Source organism: Dermacentor andersoni, chromosome 4 (genome assembly GCF_023375885.2).
Source record: "Dermacentor andersoni chromosome 4, qqDerAnde1_hic_scaffold, whole genome shotgun sequence".
NCBI classification, from domain to species: Eukaryota; Metazoa; Arthropoda; class Arachnida; order Ixodida; family Ixodidae; genus Dermacentor; species Dermacentor andersoni.
This window is the reverse complement of record NC_092817.1, coordinates 122,146,276-122,172,696: the sequence shown is the minus strand read 5'-3', so window position 1 is coordinate 122,172,696 and position 26,421 is coordinate 122,146,276. Positions and strand designations below refer to the sequence as shown.

Below are 26,421 nucleotides of genomic sequence, written 5' to 3'. Positions count from 1 at the left end.
AATTGCCCATATATAACTTACCGTGTTTTGAAACTTCTGTAACTATTGTTGAACCTTTGCTGTTCTTTTTTCCTCATACATCGTGTAAAAAATCTTTTGTGAACGTTTTTAACTGTTTTGTAAAACCTCCCCCCCCCCCCCCACTGTAATGCCTTTCAGCACATGTGGGTACTGAATAAATAAATAAATAGTAAGACGAATGCAATTCCAGAGCATTTATTTTTTCTCATGGCAATACAGCAGGAAATTACACTATACAGAGTGAAAAAGGTTAGTGAAAAAAGTTATGGCTGTGCAAGTAACCACCAGACAAAATAAAAAGTGGCAAGGTGTTTCAACGTTCAACATCAAAAGCAACGAATTCGTGGCCTAAATATTATGTGAAATACACTGTGCAAACACGTTATGAGAAGAGAGTGCATTGTGATGTTCCACACACCGCCACACTTCATAAAAAATTCAAAGAATTCTGAAGTGCAGCCTGATATGCATAATGTACTGTTCATGGCGAGAGGTCCTAGACATGGATAGCGGTCACATACTGTCTGCAAAGCTGGGGACTTGGGAAGAGGCCAAAGTAGGTCATTTTAAATGTATATCACTTTTGTGAGAACAAAGTTTCTTTGGTGGCCCAACAATAAACTGGAATGGAGAACACTAGGCAAAATAGCGATAACCGTCTAAGTGCAACGCTGATATCCTGACAAGGTCAAGAAATCATGTGTAGTGTTGTAGTACAGCTCAAGGTAGCAAGTTATACTGTGATGGTGGACATGTATTGCTGTCCATAGAAGTTCTTTAACAGGAAAACCCCGAAAACAAATGAAACTTTCTTTGGTGTCCAAAGGCTTGACAATGAACTCAAAGATTCCCTAACACAGTGCACACAACGAGCACAGGATGCACCGTTACTATTAAATTTCCAGAAACAAGCTTAGCTAGAAAGAAAAATCCAACTTTTTCTGTTGCTTCCCAGCTGCAAAACATTCCCATGAGCAGCTGTAGAGCCCACTCCAGGGTATCTCAACTGCGACACAAGCTGTCCCAAGAAAGTCGTCAATTCATAAGTATTTTTTATTGCAATAGCAATTATATGGACATTCCAGGTGCATTTCTACCGTCGTAGTCTCTGTGATGTTCCATATAAAGTCCAAGAGTGATAACGTCGTCCCCGCGCACCGTATGTTGTATGTGTGAGAGAAAGCGTGCTAGGGTGAACCAACGATGGCGGCTCAATCTCGGCGCGCGAAGGAGGAAAGCAAGGAGGAAGCACGCCATGTTCTGTCGCACACAAGGCAACGGGGCGTGGGGAGGGGGTTCTACTCTGGCAGCTGCTGCGTGTGGCGCGGCTGCACCTACCCTATCTTGAAAGCGATCTGCGAAGGGGACAGAGTCTAGGCGTACTGAGGGCCGATAGCTTCGTTTCTGCTGTGTTTTCGCCATTTAGTTAGCGTTGAAGCAGGAGGCAGCATGAAGGTCAATTCACTCGCTTCTGCTGCCACACTTCCTCACTCCAACGTTCTGAGAGTGAGTTTCCGTGGTCATCAAGTGAGATGTATTCATGTTTGCTTGTGCGTACGTGACACCATGCTCATTAATTTAGTTAGTAAGCAAACGTTTACAAGTTTATACGGCCGATAAAGCTACTATCCTTACTTTGTATAGCTGTCTGCTAATTTGCTATTGCAATTGATGCTTCGCCTACTGGGCAAAACTGAGACCTTTTTGTGAAATCAAAACAACTTATAACAACAAAGATCGTTTTGTCATGAAGAGTGAAAAGGACAGACAGTTACACCTGACAGAAGCACAATGACGCAAGTACTTTCATTTCTAAATTATATGTAAAAAGAACGTGACCAAATTATTGCCACTGCCTTTTATAAATGGCCAAAATATAGAAACGCACAGCAAGACATCACAATTACAGAAGCTGTGAGCACAGAGATCACACTTTCAAGCAGCGTGATATGTGGTGGAAGTGCAGCATGCACATGCATGTCAGCACTATGATGTGATTACTGCATGAAAAAAAAAAAAAAGATAACCAGCATATGATGGCTGATAACCAAGACGTGTGGTGATGAAAAATAAAATTATAGCCCTGACAAAAAGTAACATACAATTATTTGCATGAACTTGCTAAAGAAAAATATCTCCCTTAATAAATATGGTGCAAGGATCGTGTGGAATCCTGTAAATTTACAAAAATGCAATACATTTGATTAATGCAACTAGCACTTCTATATCTTTCAAGGCAACCTATGAAAGAGCTCCTGATGTTTCAAAAATAGCTGCTAATTACCAAAACACTCTTACTAGCAGAAGCCCTTGCTTGCAAGAACCAACCAAACGATGACAGAAACATCAATAAAAAGAATGCAGCCTTGTGCTCCTGTTTCCCATAACAAGGCTGCGTACGCTACTATATTTACAGCGCTCTCGCATATATGCAAACAAGATTAGCTACCCTGAATCACAAGCAAAAGGGTGTGCGAGGCCATCACCCAACAGTTTCACGACGAAAGAGCAAGCATTTTGCTCCCAGTGCATAATCCATTTGCAATGTTCTCTGCTTCAAAAGTTGGTTGGGCTATATAACCGATACACCACAATACATAACCGTGCTTTGAAGAAAAAAAAAAAAACAATACTTCCAATGCCCTGAAGCTTGTGGCAAAATTCAGCTAGTGCAGACATCTTCATTTGAACGTTGTACTAGCATATGCATCCTGAAAAATCAACAATTAATAAATAGATGACGGCACTGTCATCAGCTCCTAGGACTGAGCTTCTGATATAAATATTCATTGAAAAATTGCATCCTTAGTCTATGAAAATATTCTCTTACAGTGGCCCTAAGTGCATTTTGCTTGCAAGCTTTCTATGAACCAGATTAAATGTGCAGCTAAAACAAAATAATCTTGTTGCAGACTGCTACCACACTCATAAACGTATTAAAGTCAAAATGTACACACAAGCTAATGTGTGCTAATATTTCCTCCTTTGTAGAATAGTAGCGCTAGAAAGCCACAAACTTTGTGTCGCATCTTCTCTGAAAGTTGGGGCGTGAAAAAGGCTAAAACTGCTGCTCTGGTGTTAACCACAGCCAATTGCTCAAACTGCAAATATATTTTTAACAATGGGAAACCCTAAGGATATGCTTCTCTATCACAACCTGGCCGAAATGGCTATATTAATTTTTGCAATTCTCAAACGCTGTTTTTCTTTGCCACTGTAAATGCAGTTTCTATAAGTGCAGCTGAAGGACCAAACTATTCCCTTGCAGAACTTGCACCATAAATGTCCTCAGCTCAGAGAACCCCTGTGGCATCACGCAAACACCTAAGTAGCACTAAACACGATTCTCTTGTCAGCTTCAGCCGCTTACAAAAAGCACCTATCAATACTAGCTTTTGTGAAGAATTTTTGTGCTGGCTCATGCATTACATATTTGCAGCACTGATGCAAGGCAGGAAGTATTCTATAAACACTTGTAAGCAGGACAATCTACTTTTGCGCTTTCTTTTTTCCAGAAAGCTGTTTGGCAAAGCTAGCAAAAGGGAGTCCGTTTTAGTAAAATGCAGATAATGTGTGGAAATCCTCTCCTGCTCATACACATGCTATGACACTGACATGGCATTTTCAACTTATATCCCCCCCCTTTGCATGGGCACCCGCAAACTCCTCAGTCAGCCCGAATGCATGGAGTATAGGTTGACCCAGCCTGACTCGTTTGCTGCGTGCACGTAAACGTGAACGGGTCCGGCCCACCAGCGCCAACACTTGCGCGGGCACACTGGGACGTTGCAAATTATGCGCTGGCAGCGGGGATAGTATCAGGACAAGACCAATACAAGGCGTTGTGCAGTGCAACCTCATCTGAGCCAAAAGACCCTGTAAACAGAGCTGCTGCAGACAGCAGCGGGAACCAGAAGCCCAGTTCAAACCCTTTGATGTCTTGGCTTGACACTATATGCCATCGTAGTTCAGAATTGTCAAAAGGGAGTTCGTGTAAACGTGCTCACGTCAGGCTCAGTCAGCACAATTTCTGACTTGACCCTCTCACATTGGTTTCATGAAAACGTGGCCTTTGTTATGCTAGTCATGCAGTGGTCAGTGTGGTCACTTATTACTTACACCGGTGCAGTAAACAATATAAAAGGAAAGCTCAGAAGATCACTGTGCACGAAATGTTACATTTTAGTACAGCTTGCAGCTGTTCAGTGAGCAGAATGCAGAGCCAACTCGTCATGCCGCAAAAGAAAACACAGATAAGTACAGGGTGGCTAGCGTTGCTGTCAGCACTGCTATGTTTAGCGAGTGCACTTTGATTTTTAATGACGTGTATGTTTTTCGCATCAAGAATATTGAATATTTTTTATAAAAGGAGCATTAATTATAATAGCTACAAGTGTAATCAGAAGTTACATTCTTGTAGTTGTACAAAAACCAAACACCGCTGAATGCGCCTCTGGCGGCTACATTTAAGAGCTCCTTATTGGCTACCTGACACGACCGCAACTTCCTTGAGGTCAAACTCGCTTAAGAAGCCTTGCGCTCCTTTATCCTAAAGGAGTTCGTGGGTGCCTGTGCGACATGGGTATTACATTTTTTTTCTTTTGCAATAACTTATGATCTAAGCCCTCCAAACTAACAAAAAATACATAAAAGAATCAGAGTGCACTAAACAACTTACTGAAATGCCTATTTCTACACTAAATAAATTAAATAAAGCATGTTTGGTTTCGGTAACCATGACGTGGATGCATCATGGCGTCATGATACATGGACTTGCTCTTTTCCTGCACTCACTGCGGCTTCCACATGTGAGCTCAGCGAGTAGAAAAGCATGCAGCATGTTTAATTTTTATAAGCAACATCATCATACCTAATCGTATTGTTACTCAGTATCACCTAATTTTTTTCGATGGCACAATAATGTCGAAGTCATGTGCAGCATTTGGAGGCCAATTTTAATATTAATGATGATTTCCCCCCCCCCCCCCAAATTTCAAGCTTGCCAAGTGTCATCCTTTCACATGCACGAACCATCTACAATTTCAAAAATGTCTGTCCATAACCAAAACGGGCACACAATTTTCAAAACAACATTTAAACAAAACATGCCGCACACAGTGTAAATGGAATAGTAGTATGTTGTCTTAGCAAAAAGAAGAAGGGTGTAGACTAGCCAGCATGATAAAAAGAGGTGAACATGTAAGAACCAAGGTGTGCAAGCAACACCCATGCAAGTAATACGGCGTTGTTGATTGCTACACTATCCTCCCAAGCTTTAAATTAGCTCAAAATTAAGCCCGCAGGAAGCCACTCCATAGCCAATCAAAGACAAGTTTTTACTGACCATTATATGTACAGCATTGATTCTGCAACATCAAGCCACGATAGGCACTGTGTATTTCAGCATGTGAATCTTAGCCTTTGCCAGTATCCTCTTCGGTGCAATTGGTTAAAGATAAATAAGGTGATATAATTAAGAAAAGTTATTGTAAGCCAAGTTTTTCTTCAATAGTTTTAACAAATGTAAATTTTAGAGGGTGAAAGAGTACAATTCTGTATTTTTTTAGCTTTCTCCGAGCGCACACTTTATGTGGGAAATGGACTTTATTAACAATGATTCAGCTTGACCCATTGCACACAACCAACAACAATTTGGAATGGCAAAGACTGCGAAGTCACACATTGTTTTCAGATCACAGTGACTTTTTCTAGCAACTTTGCTTGTTTCAGAAAACTTGTATGAATAAGCTTGATCAAAGCAAATATCCCTCAGGTGCCCTTTCACCATCAAAAAACATATTAAGAGTATGGCGGGACGCATCTTTTCTGTGAACTGAAGTTTTTGTAATGCATGACAAAACATTTGTAAAATCGTAGAAAAAGCCCAACTTCGTAAACTCTACGGTAAATTCAGGAGAGTTTGCGGACACGTGTTAGGATGTTGCAAAGCTGTGCTCCTACGAGACAAACTAAAGTAAGAGCTTTGGCAACTACCACAGACAAATGCTTCTCTCCACTTTCAGTCATAAGAATGCATTTGTAAGAAAATACAGATGTATTGCAGGTAATTTCTTTAATAAACCGTGAAATGTTTAACTAGCACCAAACTACTAAGAGGAATACAAATGATTGCACCATCAATGCTCATGTCCTCCTGCTCATGTTGACAACAAATTAAAGACAATAAATACACTATAGTACTCTTTAGTGCATGTTTTAAAACCACGCAGATTAGAACAATGTGTAATTAAACTTAGTTGTTCGCTTTAAAATGCTACGTAAAGCACTTTATCACAAGATTATTACGGATCTCTTAGAAAAATTATTTACCTATCGACAACATATTATGCTCGTTATGCACACTAATTAATTAAAGCACAATGTTCCCGCATAATGTTTCTTCACGACGTTTAACGTGAAAAATTGCGTCAAATAATTATATACGAATTCGTGATAACTCACATCACTATAAAGCCCAAGTGATTGAAAAAATAAAGAATAAAGGAAGTGCTTCTGCACTAAATGCCAGGGTTACAAGTTCTAATGTCCTCGGCAACGCCAACCAAACCATGGGCCACATAACCAAATGTGACATTCACAATTCGCTCGATTGGTGAGAAGCAGGGCAAGTATCCTTGAGCAATCTCTTTCATGAGATTTCACGCTACTAAGCACCGGATGTGCGAAGTACACGAACAACAGTGTTCCTGGCACGGCGCGATGACAGCGACCTTGACAAATTGCCTAATTGCTGTCAACTGAATATTTAACATGTCTGCTGCCGAATCACGCAAATGTTTCTGAATGTGATTGCCCCCCCCCCCCACCAAAAGCAATCGCTCAAAAATACCACTTAAGGGCTGCAAATTGTTGCCTAGATTGAAGCGTATAAAAGGACTGCTCCCGCCAGCCACAAAGTGTCCTGAGAAAACCCGCGCATAGATACAAACAAGAGGTGGGCGGGGAGTGTTTCAGTGGCTTTTTTGGCTTCAATGGAGGCGATTAGCAGGATGGAATGGGGACATTCGCTTATCACAAGGCTGCTGCTTAGCTTTGCATGCACTGTATAATCGCAACAGCGCAGCCTTTCACAGTAGCCGCAGACCTCCAGTGACCTGGTCGACGAGGTCATTTCGTCCCATTATCCCTACAACCGTCGTGGATCCTGCAGGAATCTGAAAAGAAGAATGATAAACGTTAACACACAGAAACCTCGTTAATAAAAAAAAAATTATGCATATTGAATGTATCACTGAATGAATTAAACATGTAGCATATTCCTGCGACTATATTTCATATTATTAAACACAGTGCATTTGATGAAGCAAGCTTTGCAGAGTTCATAATAGCGTCATAAGAAAAATTTCAAGGGTTTTCAACGTCCTGAGAAAGAATTCTGAACGATTAAAGCACCATGATGCCTGATGGCCTGAAAGCAAAACAGTGTCTTAAAAAAACGAGTAAACATTAATTTTATTGCAAAGAGATTCTCACTAAGCCTTTTGAACGTAAACCATCACCACCCTTCACAAACAAGATGGCTCCCTACCAAAAGAGATGCTAATCGGATTGGATTGACTCTTAGCATCCATAAACCTCAGAGTCAAATACACAAATAAAATTCGCTAGGCCTAGCTGAAAGATAAACTAAAGAATTTTCATACACTTTCTGAAGCAGGCTTTCAAGGCTTTGGAAGTAGCAGTTTCACATTCAAGGAATTTTCACGGGTTTCAGGGACCACTACAAACCCTGTTCATAGCAGTGGCAGACAATAGAAGTTGCAAAATGACTGCTAATATTATTATATTGCTAATATTATAATATTAATATTATTATTAAGATTATGCCTGTGTCGTATGCCTCTTTCTGTGTCCCATTATTTGTGCTGTTTGCAAAAGAATGTGTTCGTACCAACAAGCCCAGCTAGCCACTATTCTGAAATTGCTAATATGATGCCTAACAAACTTCCACAAAAGTAAGTTCTAGGTTACTGTTTGCCGCTGCAAGAAAACATTTGGCTCGGACTTTGCACTCATAGTTGTGTAGCATCCAGTGTGCTAGCGAAGTTGAAAAGAGAGAGAACTAAAGCCAGGTATCAGTGAGATAACTCCACTTACAGTTAAAGATTTGAAGGAATGAGATTCGGAAGAGGATGTCCTTTAATAGTGAGGCCTTTCTATTACTGGTTAGAAAAGTGTTTCAGGGCCCCTTTAACTAGGACAGCAATGACTGATTTTGAGTACTTATCTCTTGAAACTAGTGCAAGGAAGACGTTTTTTTACAAAAGATTATGCTTTGAGTACAGACCGATTTCAATTCAGCAACTGCAACATGTCCGTTAATGTAAATCTGTTAATTAGTGAAACTTGTGAATTATCACATTGGCTATCATCACACAAATCCTGATAGCCACAATTGCTACAAGTCTTGGAAAGTAATACTTATGATTCTGTCATGAACCCCCCACTTTTTAACATTTCAAGACAGCCACTGCAGGGACACAAGATACATAGAGACATACGTTGCAAGACAATCATTAGTTAAATAACAATTTGGTGTGCATCAGGTTATTTGACAGTGGATGCTATGCACTGATGCATGCTATGCTTAGTGTTTCAGTGATAGGGAAAGTACACATGGTGTGAGGTTAGCTAAACTGTGACATTGCCAGGTCACCAAATTGCCAACTCAACCTGAAGGAATCCAATCAGAACTAGAGCCCCCACGATGCCCAGGCCACCATCAATGCCGAATCAGCTGAAACCTCATCTGTGAACAAATTGGTTCGTAAGAAAGGTAGATGCCCTTGAAGTTCTTGCACAGCATTTTGGTATATCGTTTCCAGCAATGCACGCAGCGTGAAGTGCATAAGTGAAAACTGTCGCTACTACACCAAACTTGGAAAGCAAAGAGACAAGCATGACTCAAGTGAACATTACCATGTAAATAGATATATAGGTTGACCCCTTGCCTTGAAAGTTAAACAAAAAAAATGCGAGACAGTTAACTGCAGAACCTATTTCATTTATTCAATTTGCCCATTCAGAGATGAAATGGCCAGAGACAGAAACTGCATGTGTGATCGGTCTGGGAGGTTGAGATTCTCATCTGAGTGGCTGCTGCTAATCGCTCTTGATATTCCACAGTGCCTCATTGTCGGTGATGTCCCAGGCATTTATAGTGCAGCAACTTCCTGAAGGAATGTGCAACGCCGTCATTGAGCAGTGAACGATAAATGCTGGGCGCCTAGGCTGCAGACTTGATTATCACCGCAGCCAGTCCATAGGTGTCCATGGGCTACTGTCAGCCATTCACTTTTACTGCTCACAGCCCAGTCCTTAACACGAACGCCTCCCATTGACAGCAGCTTTAGCTTTTTGAAGCCATATCTGCAGACAGCTGTGACAGGCGAAGCCTCTCTTCTATGTTGCCAATTTATCCCAGTGGGCAGCCATTCTTCTGCCAAAGTCTGATTACAAAATTCCAAGTACTCACCTGATTTTGCACATGCAACACTTTTTAGAAAAAAGAAAAACCTTTTTGTTTTATCAAGTGCACGCTTACAAGCAAGCTCAACTGCCTTTGCAATGAATCATATCTGCTGTCACTGGGAGAACTCGTGCATGATGCTTACGAAGAAATTCCACCAGTGTCTTCAAGTTCAGCATCAGCAGCGTAGCATTTGTGGAAGGAAGTTTTTAATTACCGTCAACGGTGGGCACTATATTTTAGGAAACTGCAATATAATGTGCTTCTGCCATGCTCCCGCTCAGTTCGCGTCCACATACCCTCTCATTTTTGACTGCAGTACTAAAGTGAAGCAGACACATTTCGCCTTGCACTCTAATAAAGAAAATGAAGCACATATGTGTAGTGTTGGCAAGGTTGCCATGTTCACAACGTAAGTCACTACATAAGTATAGTTCTCGTACGATCAATCCATGCAATTCTCAGTGAACTGGCTTTTAATCTGTACACCTTCTACCAACTAACATTTGGAGATATTAGAACAGTAACTTATGGAGTTAATATTTGGTCAAATAATGTATTGTTCATATGCTTTGAGTTTGCAGTATATGCACAACGTTTTGTTCATGAATGCAAGCAATGAATGCGGTCATGCTAACGTGTCACCCCACTTAAACTTTCCGTGGTTCATAGGTTCACGTCTGCCATATTTTCTCACGGTACTCGCTTCAGATATTGTGACTAATATACTCATATTTAAGTAGGGGTGTGCAAATATTCAAAATTTCGAATACAAATCGAGTAGTCCCTGCTATTCGATTCATATTCGATTTTAGACTTCACTACTGTAAGCTGTTGAATATTTGTTTACTGCAAATATACAAAAACTAAAAACACTTTTTAGAGTCTCGAGGGAGACAGAACGAGGGATGCGAGGACTGTTCCAAATGATTCTACTGTAGGATAGCAGCAGTTGTTGAGCAGGGGCGTCCGTTCCTGAGCAAGTGCACTGGGCAGTTAACTTCTGCTCAATAATTTAGTCATTCAATAAGAATGGCTTGCTTTTAGGGAGCATATGTATGAATTTTTTTCTGATAAGTTATCTGGCCAGTCTCATCATGTTTGCATTTCTGTAAAACAATGCGCGATACTGTAGCATCACACTTCTCTCTTTCAGTGACCACTATGTGAATCTGATAATATGTTGCTCCTTTATTTCATTACTGCAATTGCCATGGTGCTTCAGATAACTTAAAGCAGTTCTTTATTATTTACAAGCTCCTCAGTTGTCCGGATGTACAATTGGGAACAGTATTAGGTGCATTTGTTATTTACCCACTTTTAACTGGGACTCCACGCAAACTTAATATTTATATTGATTTGGAAATGAGAAAATATTTGATATTTTATTCAATATTTGGTGATAATTTTTCTTGGACATTAATATTCAATTCAATGAGGAAATTTCACTATTCGAACACCCCCAATATTAAGTCAACATTGCACCAGATTACACAGCCCATTCCTATCAGGGAGTCTACCAAGTTGAGATTTCCAAGTTTCCTGAGTTTTTCAGGTTTTCCCTGGGTGCCTTTGCACAATTCCCTGAGTGATGTAGAACTATGTTTTATGTCAAGACGGCCTGAAACCATATCGCCCAATGCTGTCACTCTCTAATAAGCATATGAAATAAATATTAAAAAAACGATTTAATCCAATTTGAATCCAATTTGAATTTGAGTAAGGTGCCTGGGTGGTGGTCTCGTACGGACGATGCCCTCTCGGTGAGCGCAAATTTCCCCTCATCTTTTAAGAGGTTCAATACTTACAAGCATTTGTCTCGCAAACCATATTTATTTCAAGGAAATTTTCCACGTCTCAATAATTTCTCTCGTCGTATTCGAGTGCTGATGGCCGTGTTATAGTTTGTTAACGAAGCTTTCCCTCAAGTCTAAATATTTTAAGGCAGTTTGCCGGGTGCGTACCATGGCCACGCACGCTTATATCGCCTTCCGTTTCTCTACCACGGGTGCGCTTTAAAACCACGGCGCTGCAATTTTGCTTCAGAGACTTTCCTTTCCTTCCTTCTTCGCCTCCCTTAAACTGGCTCTCTCAACTACTACACGCAGAGACAAAGCAACAGCACGCGCATTAGATACCATAGATGAGATGAATATTTACAATTATTATTAGGGTTATAATTATATTCGAGTGCTGATTGCCGTGCTATCGTTTGTTAACGAAGCTTTCCCTCAAGTCTAAATATATTAAGGCAGTTTGTCGGGTGCGTACCATGGCCACGTACGCTTATATCACCTTCCGTTTCTCTACCACGGGTGTGCTTTAAAACCACGGCGCTGCAATTTTGCTTCAGAGACTTTCCTTTCCTTCCTTCTTCGCCTCCCTTAAACTGGCTCTCTCAACTACTACACGCAGAGACAAAGCAACAGCGCGCGCATTAGATCCCATAGATTAGATGAATATTTACAATTATTATTAGGGTTATAATTATATTCAAATGCTGATTGCCGTGCTATCGTTTGTTAACGAAGCTTTCCCTCAAGTCTAAATATTTTAAGGCAGTTTGTCGTGTGCGTATCATGGCTACGCACGCTTATATCGCCTTCCGTTTCCCTACCACGGGTGCGCTTTAAAACCACGGCGCTGCAATTTTGCTTCAGAGACTTCCCTTTCCTTCCTTCTTCTCCGCCCTTAAACTGGCTCTCTTAACTACTACACCCAGAGACAAAGCAACAGCGCACGCATTAGATCCCATAGATGAGATGAATATTTACAATTATTATTAGGGTTATAATTATATTCGAGTGCTGATTGCTGTGCTATCGTTTGTTACCGAAGCTTTCCCTCAAGTCTAAATATTTTAAGGCAGTTTGTCGTGTGCGTATCATGGCTACGCACGCTTATATCGCCTTCCGTTTCTCTACCACGGGTGCACTTTAAAACCACGGCGCTGCAGTTTTTGCTTTCCTTTCCTTCCTTCTTCTCCGCCCTTAAACTGGCTCTCTTAACTACTACACGCAGAGACAAAGCAACAGCGCACGCATGCGATCCCATAGATGAGATGAATATATATATATATATATATATATATATATATATATATATATATATATATATATATATATATGTATAGATAACTATCAGTCATAGCTCTCGTAGTATAGCCCTCTGGGCCGTTTCCTTTTTTTTTTCTTTCGAAAGTAGTCCTATTAGGGTTATTATAATTACACGAAGGTATTTCGCCCTCGTCAGCAGCAGTCCTTGAGATTGTTATTCTGGCGGCTAGCTTCCCACGCTATGCGTGCCGCCATCGCACCTGGTTAAGCTTCTCCTAGACGCTAGAGTTATACTATGTCCGCGCAACCTTGAGCGATCGGAAAGCGCGTTTCCCCCTCTTGGCCGGCGGGGACGGGAGGCTTTGTTCCGGCCGCAAAGCCCTCCACGTCTCAGTAAGGTGCCTGGTGGTGGTCTCGTACGGACGATGCCCTCTCTGTGAGCGCAAATTTCCCCTCATCTTTTAAGAGGTTCAATACTTACAAGCATTTGTCTCGCAAACCATATTTATTTCAAGGAAATTTTCCACGTCTCAATAATTTCTCTCGTCGTATTCGAGTGCTGATGGCCGTGTTATAGTTTGTTAACGAAGCTTTCCCTCAAGTCTAAATATTTTAAGGCAGTTTTCCTTGTCTCTAAAGCCGCTCGAGTTCGCTCTTCACCTCGGGCAGCCATTTTTCCAAGAAAGTATGCCTTCCAACCACTCATCAGTGCTGTGTCGCCTGCGATGGACTCTCGAGCAATAACCGACTATCGCGGACAACATGAGTCCCTTCCCACGTAAGTGTGAGGCTCGGAGCAGGAGCTGTGGCGCTTGAAAGTAGCCTGGGGCCTGACGAACCAACCGACTGAGCTATCTTTCTGGGCAACATCGAAGGGTCACGAGATCAAATCACCTGTTGTGTTCCTTTTCTTTCGCCCCTTTTTCTTTCTTTTTAATGTCTTTTCCTTTATTTTATCACTGTACGGGAACCCTCCTAAAATAAAAAAAAGAAAGATATATATCTTCAATTATGTATGGCCTCACATGTGCAGGTCATAAATACCAGGTTCTCTAGCCGAGTGCCATCCGTGCGGTATAGCCGAGCTCAGATTGGTCTACCTTGACTGATCAAATAGGGCACCACTGTATATTAAATGAGGCGTACAACTCCTGCGGGACCCGCCGTGGTTACTCAGTGGCTATGGTGTTAGACTGCTGAGCACGAGGTCGTGGGATCGGATCCCGGCCACGGCGGCCGCATTTCGATGGGGGCGAAATGCGAAAACACCCGTGTACTTAGATTTAGGTGCACGTTAAAGAACCCCAGGTGGTCGAAATTTCCGGAGTCCTCCACTACGGCGTGCCTCATAATCTGAAAGTGGTTTTGTCACGTAAAATCCCACAATTTAATTTTTAAATTTAACTCCTGCAGGGACGGTAGAGTATCCGCCTCCCGTGCAAGAGGACCGTGATTCAAATCCCGGGCCGCACAATTCTCCACCGGAAAATACCAGAAAAAAAAAACAACAACCGTGTGTTGAGAAAATTGCACAAACAGGCCTGGAGTGCGGCCTGATCCCGGTGACCAGAACCGGTAAAGCACTCTCTCACCAGAGCAGGATTGGCCACCCTGGTGCAGTACTTGGCCACAACCTCCTATATGAATACAACAATCAAACCCCGGCCCTCAGTCTCCAGCAGCTGCGAAGCAACTGACCACGGCGGCGGTCAGACCTGCGACGCTGCAGAGGGTGCTAAGAATCCCTGGCTCCGGACAGGCCGCCATTGGAATATGAACCTGGCAACGTTTAACGCTAGAACGTTATCTAGTGAGGCGAGTCTAGCAGTGCTATTGGAGGAATTAGAGGGCAGTAAATGGGATATAATAGGGCTCAGTGAAGTTAGGAGGCCAAAAGAAGCATATGCAGTGCTAAAAAGCGGGCACGTCCTGTGCTACCGGGGCTTAGCAGAGAGACGAGAACTAGGAGTCGGATTCCTGATTAATAAGAACATAGCTGGTAACATACAGGAATTCTATAGCATTAACGAGAGGGTGGCATGTCTTGTTGTGAAACTTAATAAGAGATACAAAATGAAGGTTGTACAGGTCTGCGCCCCTACATCTAGTCACGATGACCAGGAAGTCGAAAGCTTCTATGAAGACGTGGAATCGACGATGGGTAAAGTCAACACAAAATACAGTATACTGATGGGCGATTTCAATGCCAGGGTAGGCAAGAAGCAGGCCGGAGACAAGTCAGTGGGGGAATATGGCATAGGCTCTAGGAATAGCAGAGGAGAGTTATTAGTAGAGTTTGCAGAACAGAATAATATGCGGATAATGAATACCTTCTTCCGCAAGCGGGTTAGCCGAAAGTGGACGTGGAGGAGCCCGAATGGTGAGACTAGAAATGAAATCGACTTTATACTCTGCGCGAACCCTGGCATCATACAAGATGTAGATGTGCTCGGCAAGGTGCGCTCCAGTGACCATAGGATGGTAAGAACTCGAATTAGCCTTGACTTGAGGAGGGAACAGAAGAAACTGGTACATAAGAAACCAATCAATGAGTTAGCGGTAAGAGGGAAACTAGAGGAATTCCGGATCAAGCTACAGGACAGGTATTCGGCTTTAACCCAGGAAGAGGACCATAGTGTTGAAGCAATGAACTACAATCTTATGGGCATCATTAAGGAGTGCGCAATAGAAGTCGGTGGTAACGCCGTTAAACAGGAAACCAGTAAGCTATCGCAGGAGACGAAAGATCTGATCAAGAAGCGCCAATGTATGAAAGCCTCTAACCCTACAGCTAGAATAGAACTGGCAGAACTTTCTAAGTTAATCAACAAGCGTAAGACAGCGGAAATAAGGAACTATAATATGGATAGAATTGAACAGGCTCTCAGGAATGGAGGAAGCCTAAAAGCAGTAAAGAAGAAACTAGGAATAGGCAAGAATCAGATGTGTGCGTTAAGAGACAAAGCCGGCAATATCGTTACTAATATGGATGAAATAGTTCAAGTGGCTGAAGAGTTTTATAGAGATTTATACAGTACCAGTAACACCCATGACGATAAGGTGAGAGAGAATAGGCTAGAGGAACTTGAAATCCCACAAGTAACACCGGAAGAGGTAAAGAACGCCTTGGGAGCTATGCAAAGGGGGAAGGCAGCTGGGGAGGATCAGGTAACAGCAGATTTGTTGAAGGATGGTGGGAACACTGTCCTAGAAAGATTGGCCACCCTATATACACAATGCCTCATGACCTCAAACGTACCGGAATCTTGGAAGAACGCTAACATAATCCTAATCCATAAGAAAGGGGACGCCAAAGACTTGAAAAATTATAGACCGATCAGCTTACTGTCCGTTGCCTACAAAGTATTTACTAAGGTAATCGCAAATAGAATCAGGAATACCTTAGATTTCTGTCAACCAAAGGACCAGGCAGGATTCCGTAAAGGCTACTCAACAATAGACCATATTCACACTATCAATCAGGTGATAGAGAAATGTGCGGAATATAACCAACCCTTATATATAGCCTTCATTGATTACGAAAAAGCATTCGATTCAGTCGAAACCTCAGCAGTCATGAAGGCACTACGGAATGAGGGTGTAGATGAGCCATATGTAAAGATACTGGAAGATATCTATAGCGGTTCCACAGCCACCGTAATCCTCCACAAAGAAAGCAACAAAATCCCAATAAAGAAAGGCGTCAGACAGGGAGATACGATATCTCCAATGCTATTCACAGCATGTTTACAGGAGGTATTCAGAGACCTGGAGTGGGAAGAATTGGGGATAAAAGTTGATGGAGAATACCTTAGCAACTTGCGATTCGCTGATGACATTGCCTTGCTTAGTAACTCAGGAGACCAATTGCAATGCATGCTCACTGAGCTGGAGAGGCAAAGCAGAAGGGTGGGTCTGAAGAATAATCTACAGAAAACTAAAGTAATGTTTAACAGTCTCGGAAGAGAACAGCAGTTTACGATAGGTAGCGAGGCACTGGAAGTGGTAAGGGAATACATCTACTTAGGGCAGGTAGTGACCACGGATCCGGATCATGAGACTGAAATAACCAGAGGAATAAGAATGGGCTGGAGTGCGTTTGGCAGGCATTCTCAAATCATGAATAGCAGGTTGCCACTATCCCTCAAGAGGAAAGTGTATAACAGCTGTGTCTTACCAGTACTCACCTACGGGGCAGAGACCTGGAGGCTTACGAAAAGGGTTCTGCTGAAATTGAGGACGACGCAACGAGCCATGGAAAGAAGAATGATAGGTGTAACGTTAAGGGATAAGAAAAGAGCAGATTGGGTGAGGGAACAAACGCGGGTAAATGACATCTTAGTTGAAATCAAGAAAAAGAAATGGGCATGGGCCGGACATGTAATGAGGAGGGAAGATAACCGATGGTCATTAAGGGTTACGGACTGGATTCCAAGGGAAGGGAAGCGTAGTAGGGGGCGGCAGAAAGTTAGGTGGGCGGATGACATTAAGACGTTTGCAGGGACAACATGGCCACAATTAGTACATGACTGGGGTAGTTGGAGAAGTATGGGAGAGGCCTTTGCCCTGCAGTGGGCGTAACTAGGCTGATGATGATGAATACTAAGGAGTAGTGTTTATGTTATTCAAAAAGAGAATAGAAGGGAGGGGTTAAAAAATGCACAGCAAATAAAATGTCTTCGAAAAAAAAAATGCAAATGGAGTCGGATATTCTCAAATACGAATAAAAAGGAGATGCATACACAAGCCAATATTTTCGAATATGAACTATTTCTATCAATTGATAGCAAGCTCAGTGGTATGAAGCCCGAACTTTGTCACAATTGAGATTCTCTCTCAACAGCTCGTAAGTCAATCTCAACTGTCCTGACATACTCACAGCCCAGGCACGATGCCTAGGTGCTGTGTTTCACTATTTTAAAGAGTTTATTTTGGTTTCTATCAGGGACACCTGCATCTCGGCATCAGCCAACACTGTGTTTTTTGAGCTTAAAACGGCGGCAGCACGCTTCCTTTCCTGTTCATTCCTCAATGCGTAGATCCTTTCTGTTCTTGTCCTCCTTCCGACACTCGTTCGCCCCACGGACAACTTGAAGAATCTTCTTGGTCAGTTGCACAGTCCACGTCCGATTTCTCGAACTCGATTTTTCGAATGCATGTCATTTACTGCCCTTAGGGGCTCAAACCACCACAGGCACATTCGAAAACGCTCTGAAGGCCTGTAGGTACACGTATTAGGCATATCTGTGCTCGTACTGTGACAAGAAATACCGGGTGCACGTGTGTATAATTAAGGAATACATAATGTGTCCCATTGCAATAGCCCCTTCCCACGCTTGTTATGCTTCACTGCAATACTTTTGCGCATGCTTCACCAACATTTCTGTATCAAGGCGAAGCTGACTTTCGGGAACCGGCATTATGCAACGCACCGTGCTTTCCAAGCTTCTAAGCCAATCGCGAGGACCACAAAGAGTCCGTACCATTGCTGACAGCAGCGAGTTCTTTCAATAAAAAAACACGGCGCCCAACGGCAGGAAGCTTGGGACGTCAGACTCTGGAGTTTTGCAAGACGCGTAGCGCCACCTGCCGTTGCGAAGAGGCAGTAATTGAGTAGTGCGAAGCCCGACTCCCTTGCTAAGTTGCCTATGCAGCTAGCGACTGCGAAACAACGATTTAACTAGATTTTGGTCCATATTGCGAGTGTTTTGCGCATTTTACACCCAGATAGAGAGCTATGAATTTCTACGCTAGTCGGACGCGCCGCTGAACTGCCATAAAGCGCTTGCTGGCAGACTGATGGCGGAAACGACGGCAACTGCGATAGCTCCGCGCGCTACGAAGAAACGCCGCAATCGACGCTACTGTTGTGTTGTAAATTGCCATGAACGTGAAGGTCGGAATAACAACGTTCAGTTTTACTGATTTCCATTGTGATCGTATGAAGGGGAAAGGCGAGAGCGCTGGATACGGGCCGTTCAACCTGTTGTGTAATCGGATTACTTGCATTCCCCACAACACAGCGGTTCGCATGAAAAAGTGCGACAATTTTGTTCTTCTGTAATTGTGTTGCGTGGCCCCGCCGGAGGACCGTGGTAACCAAGCGAAAACTCAAGAATCTGCAGCCGCCACTTCGTTGGTAACGGAAAAAACAACGTTGCGAACCCTCCTGCTTATGTGCCATCGATATCTCCACCTTTTGACAGGCGTCCGCCTCCCCTTGACTCAAGTGGAACGGAGAGATTTGGCAGGTCAGCTTAACCAAACATTTTGGTTCGCTTATAAATTCAAAATCCTGTTCTAGAGCATCGTTGTATCGCGAGCTCATTTCTACTTTCGGCATTTTGTATGTCCTGTGCCGATACAACAAGCATGCTTCGCAACGTGCTGAGCCTGCTCGACTGCGTTTTTCAAATGTGAGCAATAAAGTTGCTATAGGAGCACTGGATGAGTAATTGCGAAGTAACGCACGTGTGTAAAGAAAAAAAATGTCGCGTTTATTTACATTTATTTGTGCGCGCTTGTTGCTCGAAGCGTTTGTGAAAACTTCAAATTAAGGTACTGAGCGATGCTGTAGCTCCTGCGAGAAGGAAAGATGCAGCGCATAGGCGCAAGTTCTTTCGTTATGATCGCACGCTGTTTGCTGCCTTGGAAAACGTTTTCTGTTTGCTGCCCTGGAAAAGGCTACGAAAGGATTTACTCTCTGTAAATAATTGTGAGACAAAAAAGTACGATAAAATACATAAAAATATAGGAGATACTTAAGTCTTGTGTTCAGGACATGTTCAATATGAACCAATTTGAAATGCTTAGATTTTTATGCTGATATGCCTATAGACAAACCTGATGCTCTCTGTACTTGCGAGTTGCAGCACGCCGAAATAACACTTGAGACTTTATTTTATATTGTACCCGTACTTCGCCCTGCTGAGCTTCCTTTCCGAAGCGTGGATGGGCGGAAGAAGCTTTCCAGGTCCTTGATTTTTAGGAAACCGTGCCTCAACACAAACAAAAGAGAAGGGTCCATTGTGGCCTATGCACCTTCGCTTGCGGACAGCTCCCCTTGCACTACTCATTTAGCGCCAAGGCTGCGATGGGGGCGCTGGTGACGGGTTTTTCCGCGGCGCCGCCTGGGCAGAGTCTGAGGTCTATAAAGCAGTTAGGCCTAATGTTGCCGCAGTAATGGCTACGGCTGCTAGCGGATCTGTGTGCGAGAGCGCCGGTTCGAGGCAGTGAGGTAATCAAATGGCAGCGGTGTTGGCTTTGATTAATGCCGTTTCGGATCTGCGGTCATGGCAAAACGTCCGGAAAGTCGGACGGCGAAGAGTTCTTGCGTCCGAAATTTTCAGACGTTCTGATACATTGACTCTATGGAATACGTGGTGGCGGTGCCGTGAAGCCGTCCAAATTATCGGGAATCCGGGAAGTCGGTCGTTGACTGTACACTGGCAACTCCTCCAGCCGACGACAGGGCGTCAAAGACGATTCATTACGATTCCTGTCTGTACTCGAGCCAGCATTACCGCGACTTTCGACCCTTTCAATAAACTTACAGCTAATTTTCCCTGATAGAGGCACAAATTTCCTGAGTTTTCCCTGCGTTTTTCCAGACTACTCAAAATCCCTGAGAATTCCCGGTTTTCCCCGTTGGTAGACACCCTGCTATTTCTTGCTGTCACCTGGCATGCGGAGATTTTTGGTCGCCAATGCAGGTAGTTAAAAAGTTACTCTGGCTTCTGCAGCATTGCCTGCTATGTATAACATGGAGTACAGTCGAACCCACTTATAACAATATTCAAATGCCACGAAAATTCCATTGTTATAACCGATAATTGTTAAAACCGGGTTGCATGAAAACATCAAACTAGGGGAATGGCAGAGCTGGTCTTAGCTAACCATAATGGTGGGGAGGCCAGTGCCCCTCCGCACCACCTTCCTCCATCCGGCTGCTGATTGCGCTCACTCGTTTAACTGCTTCCTGGGCGTTCCGATCATGTGTAACAAGCCCCAGCATTCGGCGTTAAAGACACTGCCATAACTGCAAAGAGGGATCACGGGTGGCAAGCGATGCGAGCACCGCCAAGGCCGTGCTTTCGTGGGCCCAAAAGGGGTCTTTTAAAGAATGCGAGGAGGTTGCCGCGGCAGCCTTCCAGCTTGAGAAATCCAGAAGAAACGCTGAAGCGAGATCGCCACAAGCGTCTCGCCACGTACGTCGCACTGCATTGCACGAGAAAACCCTATGTCCGTCATCCTTGCAGACATCCTTCTCCAAGGTATCCAGGTGCTCCACGTAGTGCAGCGGAAGGTTCCTCGCGAAAACGAAGCCCCAGAGGGACTGAATCATCTGCCGGAACTCCTGTGAGGACAAAGTTGAGGCAGCCTGCTCTACCGCGTCATCGCTGCCGTCGTCGCCGTCGCTTTCCGATGCAAGCACGTTCGCGGCGATCGCCTCATTGGTTAGAAGCACTTAGTTTCCGAATCTATAGCCGTGCGCTTTCTTTTCACCGGCAACATCATGCATTGCCGATTATCAGTGGGCGGGTCAATCATTTTCCATTTCGGCGGCGAGTCAAAAGAGGCTGAGAAACCACGTGGCCAGGAACGATTTTAATGCAACCAACAAAGACGAACACGGGCGATTACACTGTTTGCAGAACTGCGCTGAATGAGGAGTCAGCGAGCGAGATGCGAGCAGCGCAGTTGGCGCGGTCCATTCGTGTTTCGGAGGGTGGCGCGGCGTAGAGATATGGGAGCAGTCCATTTGTGTTCGGAGGGGTGGAAGGGTGATGGGAGAGAGGCGCGCGAAGGCTGGAAAATGAGCGCGCGGCGGCCGTTCGAGCAGTGGGCCATTGTGCAGCGGCTCGAATTTCTCGTTTTCTTATTTTCTTTTCAAGGATTTCGCATTTCACTACTTTTCGGCTCGGACGCCGAGCAGCCAGACTTCATCGTTATAACCGATAATGTGGCATTGGGGCATTGTAGTAAGCGGGTTACTTCCCCATGCAAAACATACAAAAGTTGACGGTGCAGCAGCTTCTCATTGTTATAACCGATATATTGCTAAACTGGTATCGTTATAAGCCAGTTCAACTGTATAAAATTAGTTCATCATACCCACTCAAAAGAAGATTTTAGCTTAGTTAAATAAGATTTTAAATTCAATTTAAGGGCTTCTATAGAACTTCAAGGGGAATTAAAATTAATTCATCACATTAATTCGTCATAATGAGGGTATGGACTCGAGCCCAAACCAATAACTGCACCAGAATCGGAATTCTAGCTGTAGCTGAACCTGAACCTGAACTGATATTCCTAACATGTGCCTGAACCTGAACTCAACCTGAACAAAAAAATATATATATAGTAATGGTCTGCACGAAACGGTTCAAGCATACAGGGTGCAAACGGGTGCTCAATACATAAGTATTCTTCAAAATATTAACCTTTCAGTCGGCGCCACCCTCGATAACATTGTTTCGACTCGTGCACTGAGTTTTGTGCGAGAATGGGGATAGATGATAAGCACAGGCTGGTAACTACACAGACACCTCAGCAGAGATGCTTCCACTTATTGGCCGTGCCAGTTGTGTTCCGCCCCCAAGACGTTGTTTCAGGGGTAACGCAGAGTCACCGTTTCTGCTGAAGCTCCCACTTTGGCTGTTTGGTCAGCTCGCTACTCTTACTAGATAAACCGTAAAACGCATATGCCCGGACACAAGGAGCACAAAAAAGATGGTGTCCCTGAGAAGAAAAAATGCGAAGACCAACTAGTCCATCAGCATGGCTTCTTCTAAGAATAACGCAGAATAAAACAGGGTCACTAATGAATGCTGTCACCTTCTCAATGTATGGCAATGACTGTAAACGACACAGGAAATGTGCTTTCGTTGCATGCCATGGTTCAGTGTATGTCTGCCACCTCCAAGCAGAGTAAAACGCTCTTCAATTTCTGGAAATAATTTCCAGGGCACTATAAGCTTTGTTTCAAACTTTTTATGAGCACTTAAGCGTAATACTCTGCGCCCCATGCAGTTGTGTAATACGGGTGTCACACGGCACACTTTTGATTGTGATCAAGCCCGGTCTGGATCGAATTTCTCGGTCGTGATTGGCTCCTTTGCACAAAATGTGCGAGAGAGCCAATCGCACTAGAGAATTTCGATCAGGATCAGTGCCTTTATTTAAGAAAAGTGCAGAAAACTGAACAAAATGTCACTTGCTGGCTTCTATAGGACAACTGGTTCTTTGATACAGACTGGAAGTTTCAAGTTGTAATTTATGTAATACAATGTGATTTTGTACTGTACCATATGCCACAGTTCGCTCACCACTAGTCTAGCAATTACTAGAAGCAGAAAAAAAAAAACTAGCTATGATCCTGTCAAGACGTGCAAGTTAAGCTCATCCCATGCAGACACAGGCGTTTTCACTAATGAATTCTGTCTTTGATATGTACAGTGCTCACGGAATGAAACGCGTCAATTTAGGGCTAAGTAATGCGCATACTTTCGCTTCAACCGGCTGCAGTTCGTGTCACATCGACGTAATTCTGGCGCGTACACTTACATCGGAGCCCTCGCCACCTATGGTGACCAAATTCCTAGCGACATGACATTGTGCTCTCACGTACTTTGCACATATGTAGGGTTGTACTAAATGCTCCGTGTCCTATTTCAATCCGTGAGCACTGTACATAAACATTTAAGCGTATTTGCACAGTGCATTCATAAACTGCAAGTTGTTGAGAAAAATGTTGTTACTCGTCCTTATCAAGGTTCTCTTGAGTGAGGGTGTTCCACTCTATATAAAGACACCTACACAAAGGGACTTTAGCCTTCAGCAGACTTGTGCAAGTTAGAGTGTGTGTCGCTCTCCGACAAGAAGCTTATAGAGCTGATCGCTCCGTAACGATGTAATTAAATGTTCGTTGTTACTCGTTACGTCGCCACTGTCTTCTGCCTGGCCCCCTCGGGACTCGCGAGCTGCTGCAAAGTGGGGTCAGCAGCATGATCCTGAACACCTGGGTGCACAGTCTGTAAATGCAGGTGCCAGCGGTGCGATCCTACAACCACTGTTCTAAGCTCCAGACCACCAGGCCCACGCTACTTCCACGGTCCTGGGTACTTGTCCTTAATACCTGATGTGAAATGTAGAGCATCTCTTCAGCACTGTGCACGAACCTTCCCGACAATCTTTTGAGCACTGCACTTTTTCTATTGTGTTCTGTTCTGACGCTTACGTCACAGCAGTCACATGTAATATTGGTTGTGTCCATGGCACTGAATGTGCTGGGACGTAGAAAAGCAAATTAATGCGTAGACTTGTACTAAAAACAAGCGCACTATCACACACACACCACACAAGCACAAGAGTAGTCACAACTGGAAGCGTGGGTGTACCACGACAGCTGTGTTTGCAAAGCTTTTCTATGCGCACTGAGCACTTCAAACTGTGTTCGACCACAACCAGATTAGAGAAAATTGGCGCACGAACACGCATAGTCTAGCATGCCGCGGCTCCTTTCAGCCCATACTCCGTGCAATGGTAAGCGCATATTCCACACAGGGGAACACACACTTCTTGATTTCTTGATGTTGCAGTAAACATTAGGAATGTAACTGCTGAGAAAGATGAAATAAATTGCAAGTACTCAACTCCAATTACCACTCTACAAACAAAATTACTTGAGACAGTATCCTACTTTGAAGCAGTGTTGGTGGCACCACCGTGGAGGCAGAGGTGCCAGAGAGTGAAAAACGAGCATGAAGAAGGGGGGGGGGGGGGGGCGGCGGCGGAGTTGGCGCTGCTTTTAATCACTGAGGGGCTTTACAACCAGCCGCTGCTGCACTGCACGCGAAACGGTTCGATCGAATTGCGCTCTTCGCAGAATGGATGCGGAAAATAGCAGTCTATATGTTCTTTCTTGTGAGAGACTGGAATAATCTCAGCAGCTGTATCGTTCAAGCAGACTCTTTGTCAGCTTTCGCATCTCTTCTTGATGGCTGAAACATAATTGGTTATATTATAGTGACTGCCTATATGATTTATGCGTTGAGTGTTCGTCTATTTCATTTGCACATTTGATAAATGTTTTGCTTAATTTTTCTTTTATTCTTTCTTGACTGTGACCTAGGCATGTACATATATTTCGTTTGCCATTATGTTGTATTTTCTCTCATGTATTGTAACCCACCCTGCTAAAATCCCGGTGGGGATTGCAGTATCAATAAATAAATAAAGTGTTGCAATCATTGGCAGCTTTTTTTGAAGCGTCATCTGCCACGGCTTCACTTTGTGGGTTAGGCCTAGCGGAACCTTCGGCACTTTGGTGGCACTGAGCTGCTTGCATGGTTGACCAGAAAGACCTTTCGTCAGCCAGCAGGGTGTTGCACGTGCACACTGCTGCGGAAAGTCTGACGCTAGTGCCTTCATTCTTTAAGAAAATGAGCATTTTCTCACATTTCGATTGTGGCCAGAAATAGTGCATGCCGTACACTGCTGCATGCATGCGTCGCCGCAGCAAAGTATGTTGTATTGACACAATCTAGGCAATTTGTCCGCTGTAGTCGATACTCTGTTACAACCAGGTCCGATAAAGATGAAATTTGTTGCATGAATGATACAGGCAGAAGATTTAAGTAAGAAGAATGGTCAGTTATATCCAAAAGTATGTTCTATGGAGATTCGACGGCATGGACAGTTTTAGCCATTTGAAAGTTGTACTGAATCATTTGAGTAAATGAATATCTAATTAAAAAGATAATAGTATTTGCACACCCCTACTTTTTAATGCAATTAGCATTCTCTGCCTACTTCAGGCACTTTTGAGTCTGTCTATCTAGCCTCTCATGCTGACCCAATGACCCAAGTTGACTGCTAGCTTTATCCACTACGTATGTGTTTGTGGTCTTGATGCCGTCATGGTTTTTCCATCGTTGTCATCAGACTCTCGTCATGCGATCAACACAATGTCATTGTACCACTGTCATCATTTCAGAAATTTCATCCAATTGTCGTGATGTTCTTGCCAAGCCTTTGTTGTTCCATCGACATCATTCCATCATAATCATGCCCCCGTTGTCAGTGTGTTGTCGTCAACAGGTGTTGTCATGCATTCGTTGTCATACCGTCGTCAGGATGCCACCGCAGTTGTACACACTTCATCATCTGATTCTCATGAAACATTTACTGTCATGCCATCATTCTCATGCTGTCATCGGTACACTGTCGTTATTATACCAAAGTCAACTGTTTCAGAAATGTCATCCCATTGTCCTCATGTTGTCGTCAACATACCACCTTCGTCATTCCATCGACGACATTCCTGCTTCATCATTCCACAGTTGTCCCTGCATTGTCTTCATACAGTCATTGCCATGCCATCATGATAATCCCCAACCCTGGCGAGCGAGTGGCATAGCAAAGTGGGTCAATCCAGGAGACAGTCCGTGTCGCATGTAGCTGTAGCAATGGAAATCTCAGAACGACCAGTACAAATTCTAAATAAAGGTGTCTGCACCAATAAACTGAAATAAATATGGTGGGTATCGTATTGTACAACGCTAGCTTGCTGTTCTTTATGTACACGTTTTATATTTAAAAAAAATCTTTGTAGTCATAATATTTTGTATTTTATATTGTGAATTTGCGAGAATGCCTGGTGCATGAAAATGACAACTCAACACTGAAGAACTGCAGTATTTTTTTCTCCTAAATTATTCAGTTACTCAAGAAACAAACTTCACTTTCGTGCTACCGAGTGATATGCGCACTGAATATAAAATACTCAAAGGAAACCAAAGGATACATTTTCGAACCCATTTTGATCTCTCGTCGGATCCCCCGTTAATGATG

At 43.4% G+C, this 26,421-nt stretch overlaps 1 protein-coding gene across 1 annotated transcript in view; it reads right to left on the bottom strand.

Moving 5' to 3' along the window:
- Nucleotides 1-200: 200 nt before the first annotated feature.
- Nucleotides 201-26,421, bottom strand: part of LOC126537559 (probable peptidyl-tRNA hydrolase 2) — a 66,531-nt gene continuing 40,310 nt past the window's right edge. The window contains exon 6 of the mRNA XM_050184670.2: nucleotides 201-7,196. Within this exon, the coding sequence (XP_050040627.1) occupies nucleotides 7,110-7,196 (87 nt within the window). The 3' untranslated portion in view covers nucleotides 201-7,109. The remainder of the gene's footprint in view (nucleotides 7,197-26,421) is intronic.